The sequence below is a fragment of the Callionymus lyra genome, chromosome 10 (assembly GCF_982586985.1).
Source record: "Callionymus lyra chromosome 10, fCalLyr1.hap1.1, whole genome shotgun sequence".
Taxonomy (NCBI): domain Eukaryota; kingdom Metazoa; phylum Chordata; class Actinopteri; order Syngnathiformes; family Callionymidae; genus Callionymus; species Callionymus lyra.
In genome coordinates this window covers 4286507-4300634 of record NC_141827.1, presented here as the reverse complement: position 1 = coordinate 4300634, position 14128 = coordinate 4286507, and the positions used below count along the sequence as shown (strand labels likewise).

The 14128-nt window shown below is 38.3% G+C and overlaps 1 protein-coding gene across 1 annotated transcript in view; it reads left to right on the top strand.

The window, feature by feature from the left end:
- Positions 1 to 450: 450 nt before the first annotated feature.
- Positions 451 to 14128, top strand: part of il17rd (interleukin 17 receptor D) — a 35899-nt gene continuing 22221 nt past the window's right edge. Inside the window, exon 1 of the mRNA XM_087800081.1 lies at positions 451 to 587. Coding sequence (XP_087656207.1) covers positions 468 to 587 — 120 coding nt within the window. The 5' untranslated portion in view covers positions 451 to 467. The remainder of the gene's footprint in view (positions 588 to 14128) is intronic.

Genomic DNA, 14128 nt, shown 5'->3' with positions numbered 1-14128 from the left:
AACAAACTCATTCAAAACTTCAAAGACTATAGAAACGTAAATACATATTTTTAAACTATCACTTTAGAGTCAGAATCAGAATTAAGAAGAATTGACTGCCAGTGTTGTAAACACAACACATGGCATTTTGTGGAGGCATTACATAATAAAAGAATGAACTATTAATTATATATTTAATGACATTATATCATAAATAAATATTATTTAAATAAATGGAATGATTACATTGAATAAAACAATTAAAACATCAAACAAAATATATTTAATATATTGAATAATGTTTAATTACTTTTTTACTTTCACCAGATAGCAAATATGTTGTGTTTGTTGTTCGAAACAAACAAGAAAACACACCCAGGACTCTAACGAGCGAGGAAGCCTCGGGGCAGCGACGAGCGCCCCCTGCCGGCCGGACCAGAGTCTGAGGTGCGAGTCAGAAGTCGTGAGTCGCTGAGACGTGAGGAGGAATGGCGACCCCTCTCCGCGTCCTCATCACCGTTTCTGCCTTCTTTCTCTGCCCTCGCTCGGCCTGTGGATCTACGAACTCGGGGAGCAGAAGAGCGAACCAAGAGCGATGTGGCTTCAAGGTAAACCTTCATTTTTGTCTCGTTTTACCACAAAAACTTCTGCTTCTACTTCGGTTCGAGGCTTAAAATCCTCTTAAATATGACTAAAAGTTTCACCTTAAAATGAAGAAGGTCGGACAACAATTGGCAGATATCTGGTTTTCAACAAGTATATTTGCTTAAAAAGTGTAACGTTTCCTCGGTGCGTCACGTCACCTTCTTACCTGCACGAGACCTGCGTCTTCGCTGTCCGAACAAAACTCCATAGAAAAAAATACATTGTTTAAAAAAAACATGTTTGTACGATCAACACGCTTTTGTTTCAAAAAATCTTATCGCACAGTGACTTGTATTGAATTCCCCGTAAATTCGGGATCTTGCTTATGTTCGAATAAAGACCGGGAACCGTGTTATAATTCATTTTCAGGTATTTCATGTTAAAGCAGATCAAAAGTAAAATAACTTTTCACTTAAACTGTCAAAATAAATGTAAAATAACGCATTAATAAATATAAATAAATAATAAGTTCACTATGATAATGTACTTAAACAAGTAAATTTAAAGTATCTTTATGTTTTAGTTATGAATTTTAATGGGATTTAAAATTAAACAACTAAGTACTTTTCGCCCATAAGAAAAGAAAACACTAAAAGACAATAAAACAAAATGGTCCTTTTGTGGTTGAAAATGTGTTCCCCAGCTATGAGAACATATTTGGTTCTGTTAGCAAGTGCCTGTTACCTCCATCCTTTAATGTTGTCTCTGATCTTATACCTCCTCGAATGTCTCACAGATGTTGACAATCTGACATAATATCTCATTATCAGAAGCAGAAAAACCTTTATTGACAAACACAGGTTTTTGTTAATGTTGACGCCAGTACAGAATAAAAAATAAATATAAGTGTAAGGAAATTAGTTGAATAAAAATAAAACAAGGGGCATTAAGTTATAAATTAAATCTATAAACACAAATCTTTATATATAATTCGTGACAGGTGATGGATCCGTTGTAGTGTCTGGTGTGTGTCGCTCTAAAACTTTCCTGTGTTGATGGATGATAAGTGTGTGTGTGTCGGCTTCCTTCTCCTGGCTTTGAAGTGTTTTCTACAGGAAGCCTCTCACTGTTTACTCTGTTGAAACATTCCTTCCTGTTAGGACCCCCCCACCACCATTAAACCCCCCCCTCCACCACCTCCTCCTTTCTCCTGCTTCCCCTTTCTTTTCACTTCAAAAGCCTCCTGGATGTGGGGGTGTAAGAACCTCTATTGTACAGGTGTGAGGTTGTTCAGGACGGTGTGTGAAGCATGTCTGAGCTCGGACGGGGGAGAGTCGCCGACTTTAGCACTTGACTTACCTGAGAGGTGTGAGTGACCTGATGTCTGTTTGTAAATAAGCTTTTAGTTAAGGTAAGTTAAGGCACGGTGAGGGTTATAAAGAAGAAGCAAAGAAAAGTTTGTTTTCCTGAAGCAAATGGTGATAAAAGTTAAAATAATATATAATAAATCTTCATTCTAGATGATATTTTAATGTACAAAAAATGTACAACATCCCACTTTTTACAACTGAATTATCTGCATAAATGGCTCAAAATCCTCTTGATTAAAAGCAAAATTAAAAACAGTATGAGATTTAAATCCTTCACAAGATGAACATGTCTCCAAATATTGGAAGTTTCATCCTAATAAGCAAAACTCCTCTTTACTGAGAAGTTACTCAACTGGAAAAGAAAAAAATACAAATAAAAGAGTCGGAAATTTAAAAGCGATACAAAAATGTGAATATTAGTGATTCCTAAAGGAAGAATTAAAACAAACTTGACTGTTAAATGACTCAACTATAACAAAAAAACACCAAAAAACACATCTTTGGTTGTAAATAAACCATAAAACACACAACAAACCTTCCATCCTGCACTTTATTTCCTCATAATAATAGAAAATGAAATGTCGAAGTGAAACGCTCTCAATAAGAATAAATAACATCTTTGTTTTCCAATTCAAAACTTGACATCTTGACAAATAAAATCCATAAATTATTTCAAATTGAAGGATGATTGTATTAGAGACTAAAATCAGGGGAAAATCAAAACAAATATCGTTCTTGTTATCAATTATATTCAATAAACGTTGAGGAAATAATGTTTTAAACTCTTTATATCGTTGCATAGCTTTTTAAAAAAAAAAGATTCTTATCGGTTGTTTGTTTCAACAAAACATAACTTTTCCAGCATTCATTTACTAAATATATTTTGTTACTAAATATGTATTGAATAACCTTTTTTTTTAACCTGTAGTAAAAAATGCAACTAATAATAATGATAAGATGCTAATAATATGTTGAAGCACTTGTGTAGACTTTTGGATTGCAGGGGTTCGCTGAGAAAATAACACCCTGAGAAGTGGACACTTGATGATAGTTTTTGTCTCGGACAAGAAGGTGATGATTTCAAGAGGAAGCTGTGTTTCTTTATTCCAAGAAAAAAACAGCAAATGAATACTATCAGCATCTTTTCTAAACTGTTGCTTCATCCTACTATATCCTTTCTGCCTCAAACTCTTGGCTGTGGTCGTGAGAAGGTTCTACATTTTGGGACAGATGTTCGCTCTGTGACTTGGCTTCACCGAGAGAACCGTGGCGATCCAACATGTGTTCGTCAGCCAGGAAACTGCTCTGAGAGACAATATTGTGATCGCATTCCTGCCACGTCACTCAAGCAATATGCAAAGTTTTAACGGTGCAGCAGGTTGAACGCCGTCTTTCTCGTTTGTGCCGAAGAAGAAAGAATCGTTTTCTGCCGGAGCTTCACTCGTGACGTCCTTCTGCGCTGCGATTGGAAGCAGCTGTTCCCCCGAAACCACAATTATCTCTTCTGTTGTGTAGTTTGGGCGATCGTAGATCCGGGATTAATGCAAATCTATTGACGAAATTTTAAGTTTAGTTTTGCGAAAAACATGATATGACCTCATCAAATAAAGGTCAGACTTTCTCTTGATTCAGACTTCTGAGGGAACATCTGGTCTAACTGCACCGTCTCACGAGAGCGAAGATCACCTCAGGTGGACTTCTGTAATTATCAGTTATTGTTGTGTATTAGCAAGAATCTCTTTATACAAACGATATAAAGTAATACTGTAGTAACAAGAATATATGTGTAGTATTGTCCAGTACATGACTCTGGTGTTGTGATAGTGTACTAACAAGAAAATATGTGTAGTATTGTCCAGTAATGGACTCTGGTGTTGTAGTATTTACAGACCACATGACTCTTGACGAAGTAGTAACTGCTTTCATTTGTTTTCAAACCAAAATATGTCCAAACATCAGCTTTAAAAGCTGCTGGAGTCACTGTATCCTCTCGTCCTCAGTCATCGCAAGGATCTCGCAGGATTTCATTTTTTACTTGCGGTGACGTAACAACAGCTGCCATCTAGTGGCCCGAAGTTAATTGCAACACAAAAATCAACAAATGCCGTGAATATTTCCATGGGTAATTAAAAAATACAATTATTTTATACACAATATATTGAAATACAAATCATAATAAAACTTCAATAAAATTGAATATGATTTGAAAGCCAAAAAGTAATATATATATATCAAAATATATGTTAAATATCAATGCAGTATCGTGAAAAATGATCTATATTTTCTAACGCCCATATGGACGTGCCAGCCGACCGTATCCTCTCGTCCTAAGTCATCGCCCGGTTCTCTAACGATTTTGTGATTCCTATAACTGCGGAGGAAGTAATGACTGCTGCCATCTAGTGGCCTTAAGTTTAACTGCAACACTAAAATTAACAAACATTGAATGAATATTTGCATGTTAATTGTACATTTAAAGAATTTAATCAAAAAGTTCAATTTTGTACACAATTTATTGAAATATAAAACTTAAAATATGATAAACATATGTTTTCATTTGAAAGCCAACAAAGATACGGGATTATAACATTTAAGATCAGTAACTTGTTCAGAGTTACAGTTTTCACCCCATTTTAAGTCAAATTTCTACTCTCCACTCTATTTTTTTATTCTTCATGTTCACAAAATGAGACAAAACCATATTCCCTTGTCTCTTTCACTATTTCCTTTTTTAAATTCCAGAGATTTACTGACCGACTCTCTGAAGACGTTCATTCAAACTCAGACCATAAGTCTGAAACTTCCACACTTTGTTTTCCCAGAAAACGCTGCCAAATAGTAAAAGCGGTGAATGGATAAAGCAGGACAGGACGTAGTGACGCCAGAAAAAGCCGCTACAATAGAGTTCAAATCCCTGCCTGTGACCATCGACCACCATCCAGTCTCTTCTCACTGCTCGCTACAAGGATTGGGTTGCCCTTACAAGATGACCTTTCACCCCAAAGCTCTTTCATGACTTCTTCCATTGTCACTGGAGGAAATCCTGCTTGTTCCCCCCTCTCTAGACCGGGTGCTCATGGATTTGAGGTTCCACAACAACCCCCCCCCCCCCTCAGCGTGGCACTCTTCTGGCACCGAGTGCAGATTTGAAAACAACATCTGCATCCGAGCTTTTAGTAATCGCGAAAAAAATACAATCATTTCTTCCAGCGGAGCTTCCTGGATAGAGTTTCACAGCCGCTCACCAGCCCGGCTCAGACCCGTCAGTCTGAAGGCCGACTCAGATCCCAGATTAGAAGCTTCCTGTGTCGTATTTCACTGTCTCACCTGCAGCAGAACCGCATGCCGAGCGCATCAAAGACTTCTCCTGGTTGGAAAGTCGTTCAGATGACTCCCGCATGTCCACCGTCATCTGGAGGAACATTTCCTTGTCCTCGGTGAGCCGTGATCGTGTGTTGAAACCATCAAGTCCGCTCTGTCCAAGCACTTGTCCTGGAAGTTTCTTTCCCCCCTTTGGGTTCGTGACGACTTCCCAGAATTCAGGTGGAAGAAGTTTCTTTGGAAGGATTTTAAGTGTCTCGCAACATCTGCTGAAGCCATCGGATCGTCTCGGAGGAGGAAGACTCACAAGAAAATCATTCATCGTCCCACGCTTTTCTGACTGTCGATGTCTTTTCCACCTTCAGCCACTGTCACTGGAGCAGCGCTCGCCTCCAGGGGTTCGCTGTGGTCCTGCTCTTGTGTGCGTCGATGGAAAACACGTGTGTTGTGAATCTGTGGATCGTCATTCATGAAATGAAGGTTGTTGTCAATGGCTTTTTCAAGGAAATGCTTCCAAACCTGCTGAAGTGAAAACTAAGCTTGAGCTACATTTATTCCTTTGATTCATTTCTTCAAGACAATGAATCACTTTATTAATGTATCTGATGAGAACCAAAAGGTTGAGCTTTCTGAAGGTGGTTGGAGCCAAAATGTACACATCTGCAGATTGATCGAACTGAAAACGTATGTATTCTACGCAGAAATACAACATTCTCAAGGACCAGTGGCTGACGAAGCCTCTACTCAACAGTACTTTAATCTGTTTTGAGTTTCACTACTACTTCTACCACTGCTTATCTTAAATTACTTTTTATAATATATCATTTTGAAAATATTTTAACTATAGCGATATTTTGTTTGTTACTTTTGTTTATTTCCGCGCTTCTGTGCCGACATGATCGTAGAAAAATATCACTTATAACGCCCAGTTTCGCGGGGCTTGAATCGGTTTCCCGCCAAACTGAGCGACATCAGAGAGGAGCCGCCGGCGCGTCGTGATATCATCAAATCAATAATAAATCCTCCTCCTTGTACACGCACACATAACACTTAGATAAATAATAATAATAAATACTGCGAAGATGGACAGGTTGAAACTTGTTTGTAAGTTCCGCGGTCTTATAAGAACTTTGAGTAGATCAAAAGTTATTATTACTTCTGTGTATATACTGAGCTAAGTCAGCACCGGCAGGATGCGTCGCCATAGAAACCGGGCCTAGCAAGCTAGGCCACAGTTCACAGACGGACGGAGACGTAAACGACAAGAGACATAGAAGTACAAATTGACAACTTTAGAGAATATGACACTGATTGGTCGAAGTGTGCATTTAAGAAATGCTTGATTTATACAATAAAAAATGATAAATTATTATCACGTTCCAATATCGCGATAACTATATTTTTCCGATATATCGTGCAGCCCTAATTTTTTACTGGAATGTGTGGCCAGTAATCCTCGTATTATCACAGTGTGTATTGAACTTTGGTTCTTTTGAAGCACCGTCTGTAATGCTCAGGTAGTAACAGGTATGGAAACTTGCTTCTCAAGGTTTCGATACCAATGAGTGATTAAGATGTATGTGTGTATATTCCTAAAACAGTGAACATTTAGAGGAATTAATTCGGAAATTTATTTTGCTCTGGAAATTATTTGTTATTATTATCTGTAAGAAAACAGCTTGAAATATGTTCCGTGTGTCATTTTCCATTTGCTAGAATTGATCTTATAAAATTGGTATCGGTAAAAGTATTGTTCAGGAACCGGTATCAAGGTTCTGGTATCCGTACCAGTTCTTAAAAAATGTTTCCGATCGATGCCCACCTCCGGACCCCGCCTATGAAAAGTAAAAATTCAGGACAATTCTTTCCATTTTTAAACAATTAACACACTGTTGAAGCACATTTAAATGTATTCCTGAACTAACGGATGCCGCTCTGGAGGTCTAACTTCAGGGGAGAGTCTGAGGAAAGGGGGTCGGACTATTGTGTAAGAAAATGTAACACACTCGAACCTCTTCAATGCCCTGCTGTGTAAGTCGTATCGACTCGAGGAACAACTTGTCGTCTGGCTCTGTTTTTCCCAAACACTTGGACACTTTGTTTCTGGGTCAATAAAGTTTGTCATTAAAAAAAAAACACCTTTGGTGAGGCGTTGAACGGCATCAGGGCCGTGACCCAGTTCTCCGTGAGAGTCTGGTTCTGACAACGGTGTTCTCTGCGGCATGACATCAGTGTTGTTGGGTTTGTTCATCTCCGTGTAACCGGAGAGGGACTTTTGAGGGACCGACCCGTCCCGGCGGGGAGTCCAGTGTCCCCTCCTGGGAGGAGGGAGGAGTCGGGATGAAGGGCCGGGGAGGGGGGTCTTTGAGGGGCAGTCATGCAGGAGGAGGAAGGTGCAGGTTTTGTTCCTGTGGTGGGAAATCTCTGGTTGGCTGCTCTTAAACACACACACACACAGACTCACACAGGGGCATTATTTTAGGCGCTCATTGTTGCGCCTCACTTTTGTGCTCTGACCTCCCGTGAGGCTTCACAAGTTTTCATTTCCTGTCCAGCAGCTGATCACGACTTGTGTTGTGAGTCTCAAGTGACGAACTCACATGTGGTTCATACATTTTATCGTTGAATTTCCATTTTTATGAAACACATTTGTTCGTTTGTTCCTGAAAGAGTTTGATTGACGGCCTCTAATGTAAACGTGCTGTTGTTGCACGACTTGAGCTTGTTTGAAGTTACAAATCAGTCTCTGGTGTTTTTGTTTTATTTTAATCTCATCCTGTCCTTTACTTTTGTATATTTGTATGTTTTATTCAATTGTACACTCTTAACCAACACATTGTACAGAAACAATTATAGAGTTTTAAACTATTACCAATTAATACTACATTGTAATCGTACTATTTTCATTTTAAATCAGTAACTTAAACTAAAATAAAATGTTTTAAAACTACACTCAAACTATGATAAACTTTAATAATACAATCTTTCATTGTAATCAAACAATTTCCATCTATAATCAAACAATTTTCAACTATAATCAAACAATTATCAACTATTGTCAAACAATTTTCAACTATAATCAAACAATTTTCAACTATAATCAAACAATTATCAACTATTGTCAAACAATTTTCAACTATAATCAAACAATTTTCAACTATTGTCAAACTATTTTAACTAAAATCAAACAATTTTCAACTATAATCAAACTATTTTCAACTATAATAAAACTATTTTAACTAAAATCAAACAATTTTCAACTATAATCAAACAATTTTCAACTATAATAAAACTATTTTAACTAAAATCAAACAATTTTCAACTATAATCAAACTATAATCCAACAATTTTCTACTAAAACAAAACATTTTTACTACTGTTATCAAACAATTTTCTACTATATTCAATTTCTTTTCCACTATAATTAAACAATTTTCAACTATAGTCAAACTATTTTAACTAAAATCAAACTATTTTCTACTATATTTAAACAATTTTCAACTATTATCAAACAATTTTCAACTATAGTTAAACTATTTTTACCAAAATCAAACTATTTTTCTACTATAATAAACAATTTTCAACTGTAATCACACAAGATATTTGAGACTGAAAAGCAGCAGCAGTTATTAACTCTTTTCTACTTAACTGAACAGATGATTGACTTTATACTCATTTTAATGTAATAATTGTTATTTGTTTTATTGAGTTTATCTATTATTGATGATACAAAATGCTGACTTTATGTCACATGATCATGCATATATCGCGCGTCATGTATTTTTAAATGCTAACATATAGCATGCTAGTGTGAAGCTCCTTTAAAACATTGTAACGTTACGTTCAAATGCTCCCGATTCAGACAAGATGTTGACGTTTTTCATTCACTCTTTCTTTTCGTCGACACAAAACCCAAAAGCTAATCAGCTCGACTCAGACTTGGACCTGAACACGACTTGAAATCACCGGCATCACCCGGACCACTGAACCGTTCGCTCGCATCAATTCCGATCACATCTTGTCTTCCTCGACGGCTGCGACTCGATGAAAGGTCAGCAGCGAGCGCCCTCGGGTTTTTCTTTTTCTTGACCACATCTGGAATTGCTCAGGTCTCCCTAAACAAATTGGGGGACAGGACAAATGGAGGTGACCCTTGAAAGCTATAATTGAAGCACTTCCTGTTTAATCAAATCCCTCCTTCTCTTCTTTCGTCCTCTCCTCCGTCTGTACCCCGCGGGCGCCGCTGATTACTTCTCTCAGCATCTCTGACTCGCTCTTTTCAACTTCCTGCTCCACTTGGCTTCCCTCCCTGCAGCTCTGTGATAAATTGCTGTTGATGTTCCTCCGACTGAACCTGCAATTAGTCGTCTGATTACCACGGCGCTTGTGTTCGGGGGAATCCCGGGGGAAGTTGGACTTCGCTCAGACTTCCATGTTCCAGAAAAGAAGCTCGTCGGAGACTTGAAATGAGAAAAAATACTTTTTGATCTGATGTTCATGTCCATCAATCTGTCTCGACCGAACCGTCTTCCTGTTTTGAACCGATGCGAGTCCAAACGGTGGAGCTCGGAGCAGTGACGGTAGTTATTACCTGAGAGGAACACCTGGTGAGCGGAAGGACGAGCCAGAAGCTGTCGTTTCTTTGACGGATGTGAAGTTTGTGTCCTGGCGTGTGGAAGTGGGTGAAGCGAGTGAGTGATGTGAGGTCGAGGGTCTGAATCCCACGCTGTTGGATTCATGATGGAAAGTGTTGAAGCGTCTGGTGACAGGAAGCTGGAAGAATTCGATAATGTGCCAACGAACCAGAGATGACTCGACCAGTGCAGGGTTTTCAGAAGTTTTCTCACGCCCTGGTTAACGTCATGTTGGACCAGACGAGCACTTGGACATTACATGCCTCGTTTCACATATCTATTAAAAAAAAACACATCATATCATGAATAAAACGACGACAATGACTGAATAATTTACCCACGGAAAAATAAAAGCAAAACAACTTTTATTCCTCTATGACACCGGTTCTGATAAAATGGGGTCATAATGACCAGGCCGAAAAAAGACTGAGCTTTATTTTTATACTTAACTTTGGTTTTATTTTCACGGAAATCTGATGCACATCAAGTATTTCAAGTAAGTCGTATATGAATCAGTTATTCTAGCACATGAACTTACAATTTAGCCACAAAATAACCAGTGCTGTGTCTCAAATCACATACTTCTCTTAGTGCACTGGTTAGTATCATCAGGATAGTGTAAGTACTAACTAGTAACTAATTCTCCACAGATAGTATGTCTCAAATCACATACTTCTCTTAGTATACTAGAAGTTAGTATGCATCAGGATAGTGTACGTACTAACTAGTAACTACTTCTCCACAGATAGTATGTCTCAAATCACATACTTCTCTTAGTATACTAGAAGTTAGTATGCATCAGGATAGTGTACGTACTAACTAGTAACTACTTCTCCACAGATAGTATGTCTCAAATCACATACTTCTCTTAGTATACTAGAAGTTAGTATGTATCAGGATAGTGTACGTACTAACTAGTAACTAATTCTCCACAGATAGTATGTCTCAAATCACATACTTCTCTTAGTATACTAGAAGTTAGTATGCATCAGGATAGTGTACGTACTAACTAGTAACTACTCCTCCACAGATAGTATGTCTCAAATCACATACTTCTCTTAGTATACTAGAAGTTAGTATGTATCAGGATAGTGTACGTACTAACTAGTAACTACTTCTCCACAGATAGTATGTCTTAAATCACATACTTCTCTTAGTATACTAGAAGTTAGTATGCATCAGGATAGTGTACGTACTAACTAGTAACTAATTCTCCACAGATAGTATGTCTCAAATCACATACTTCTCTTAGTATACTAGAAGTTAGTATGCATCAGGATAGTGTACGTACTAACTAGTAACTACTTCTCCACAGATAGTATGTCTCAAATCACATACTTCTCTTAGTATACTAGAAGTTAGTATGCATCAGGATAGTGTACGTACTAACTAGTAACTACTTCTCCACAGATAGTATGTCTCAAATCACATACTTCTCTTAGTATACTAGAAGTTAGTATGTATCAGGATAGTGTACGTACTAACTAGTAACTAATTCTCCACAGATAGTATGTCTCAAATCACATACTTCTCTTAGTATACTAGAAGTTAGTATGCATCAGGATAGTGTACGTACTAACTAGTAACTACTCCTCCACAGATAGTATGTCTTAAATCACATACTTCTCTTAGTATACTAGAAGTTAGTATGCATCAGGATAGTGTACGTACTAACTAGTAACTACTCCTCCACAGATAGTATGTCTTAAATCACATACTTCTCTTAGTATACTAGAAGTTAGTATGCATCAGGATAGTGTACGTACTAACTAGTAACTACTTCTCCACAGATAGTATGTCTCAAATCACATACTTCTCTTAGTATACTAGAAGTTGGTATGCATCAGGATAGTGTACGTACTAACTAGTAACTACTTCTCCACAGATAGTATGTCTCAAATCACATACTTCTCTTAGTATACTAGAAGTTAGTATGCATCAGGATAGTGTACGTACTAACTAGTAACTACTTCTCCACAGATAGTATGTCTCAAATCAAACTCTGCTGCTACGAACTAACAGGAAATGATGCAACAGCTTCTTCTTCTCCTACTATTTAATGATGATTAGCTCCTTCCAGCCTGACAAAGTTTAATCGGGTATCAATGAAAAAAGTCACAACTTGGCAGCGGCTAAGTCTGATGTGTGCGGATATTCCGAGGAAAGTAAATCATGCCGCAAGATTAAACACTACTAACCTAACTCACTGAGCATCTAAGGTAGTGTTACGCCAAATAATCTGTTAAAGATTGTTAAACAATACAACAATTTAATTCGTACCTGAGTGTGTTGCAACGTTGAAAATGTTCCTGAATAACAAACAAAAATAAATATGGTACAGCTAGCGTACGGTAAAACTACGAGGATTGCGGTTCGGCTTTGTAGCTTACCAACATCGTACAGATTTCTGAGCGCCATGTACGACGTCAAATCGGTTCGTTGTCAGTAAGTATAACCACAATTAATGCATGAAGCTTATAAGGGTCACCGTTGGTTTTTGAGAAAAAATAAAGGGTTTTAAGTGTGACTTGTAGTCCAGAAAACACAGGGAACCAAGTCCTGTGATTGATCGTTTATCTTGGCTATAATTTAGTACGTATTTGAGGTGGATCTACAAGAATGAACATTTTTTGTTTCACTACTGGAAGGGCTTTGCTGTAATGGGATTAAGTTGAGTGCAACTGTGATAGAAAGATGGCATATCAAAGATCTGCATCCTGTAACCGGTTACATGACGGTAAGAAGCTTTGGTTACACATGTAGAAAACTATGACACCCCTAATATTTAACTATTTTAACGATTTAATGGTTTCTCGGTTTGTACCATAAGCGGACACCATAGCTGTGCATAGAAGCATGTAAGTCAAAGATAAACCTTCAAAATCGAACTATTATCAACTATTTCTTTAACTTTTCTATAACATTTTGAAGTATTTTACTTACCGACTTTATCTATCTAGTGAAGAAACATCTGTAGCAGTTTTGTCTCCGTTAGCTTATTTAAAAAAGCGTCGCACGTTGGACGCCAAACCTATTAACTTCAGCATCTTAACAACAAAGCAGTTCAGTGGGAAACTCACCCGGATTTTAATTAGTTCTCCATTTCATGTCGCCTCTGGGACATGTGTGTAGTACCACACAGCGGGAGGAAAAGGTCATGGGTCGTCGGCGGAGGCGAGCCCAACACCGGCTAACAAGACCATGACAGTGTGGAGGTGCGCGAGGCTGTTACTGGAAAGTGATGCCATGCTGTTCGTCCTCACCTTTTTCAAAGGCCCGTTTGAAGACTTGTTTTTAGGGCACCGAGATGCTTGGGGGGCAGGGGTGTGTATTGTGTCAACGAGGGTCTTCACAAGTGTGTAATTGCCAACATGTGCAGTGTCTGGATGCATGTTTGAGTTACAGTGGCTGCTAATAAGCAAGAACACCTTCTGTAATGGGCTCACACACAGTGGGGTGTCTGTCTGATTGGTTTCAGGTGTGTGTGTGTGTGTGTGTGTGTGTGTGTATGAGTGTGTGTGTGTGCACGTCTAAGGTCTGACACCTCTAACAGGCCTGGAGCCGGACTGTGTGTGTGTGATGAAGCAGGGCAACATGAAAACAGGGTCAAAGCCGTAAAACTGCAGCAGAGTGGAGGCAGAAATGCACCTCGAAATAGTTAACAGATTCTCGGTGGGGTTCCTGAAAGGAGAACCCTTTGAAACTGATCAAACCCTAATTTTACAGTCCACTGAGAAGCCTTAACTGTCCCAGAACGTCGGCCTGACAAGCATTACATCCAGAGGATGAGCAGTGATGGATAGATGGATGGATGGATGGAAGGATGGATGGAAGGATGGATGGAAGGATGGATGGATGGATGGATGGATGGATGGATGGGCATCTGACGACGCCACCTTTCCGACCCTACTGGTGTTGTGATAGTGTAGCAAGAAGTATACCTGTATATATGTGTAGTATTGTCCAGTACTTGACTCTGGTGTTGTGATAGTGTAGTAACAAGTATATATGTGTAGTATTGTCCAGTACTTGACTCTGGTGTTGGGATAGTGTAGTAACAAGTATATATGTGTAGTATTGTCCAGTACTTGACTCTGGTGTTGGGATAGTGTAGTAACAAGTATATATGTGTAGTATTGTCCAGTATTTGACTCTGGTGTTGTGATAGTTTAGTAACAAGTATATATGTGTAGTATTGTCCAATACTTGACTCTGGTGTTGTGATAGTTTAGTAACAAG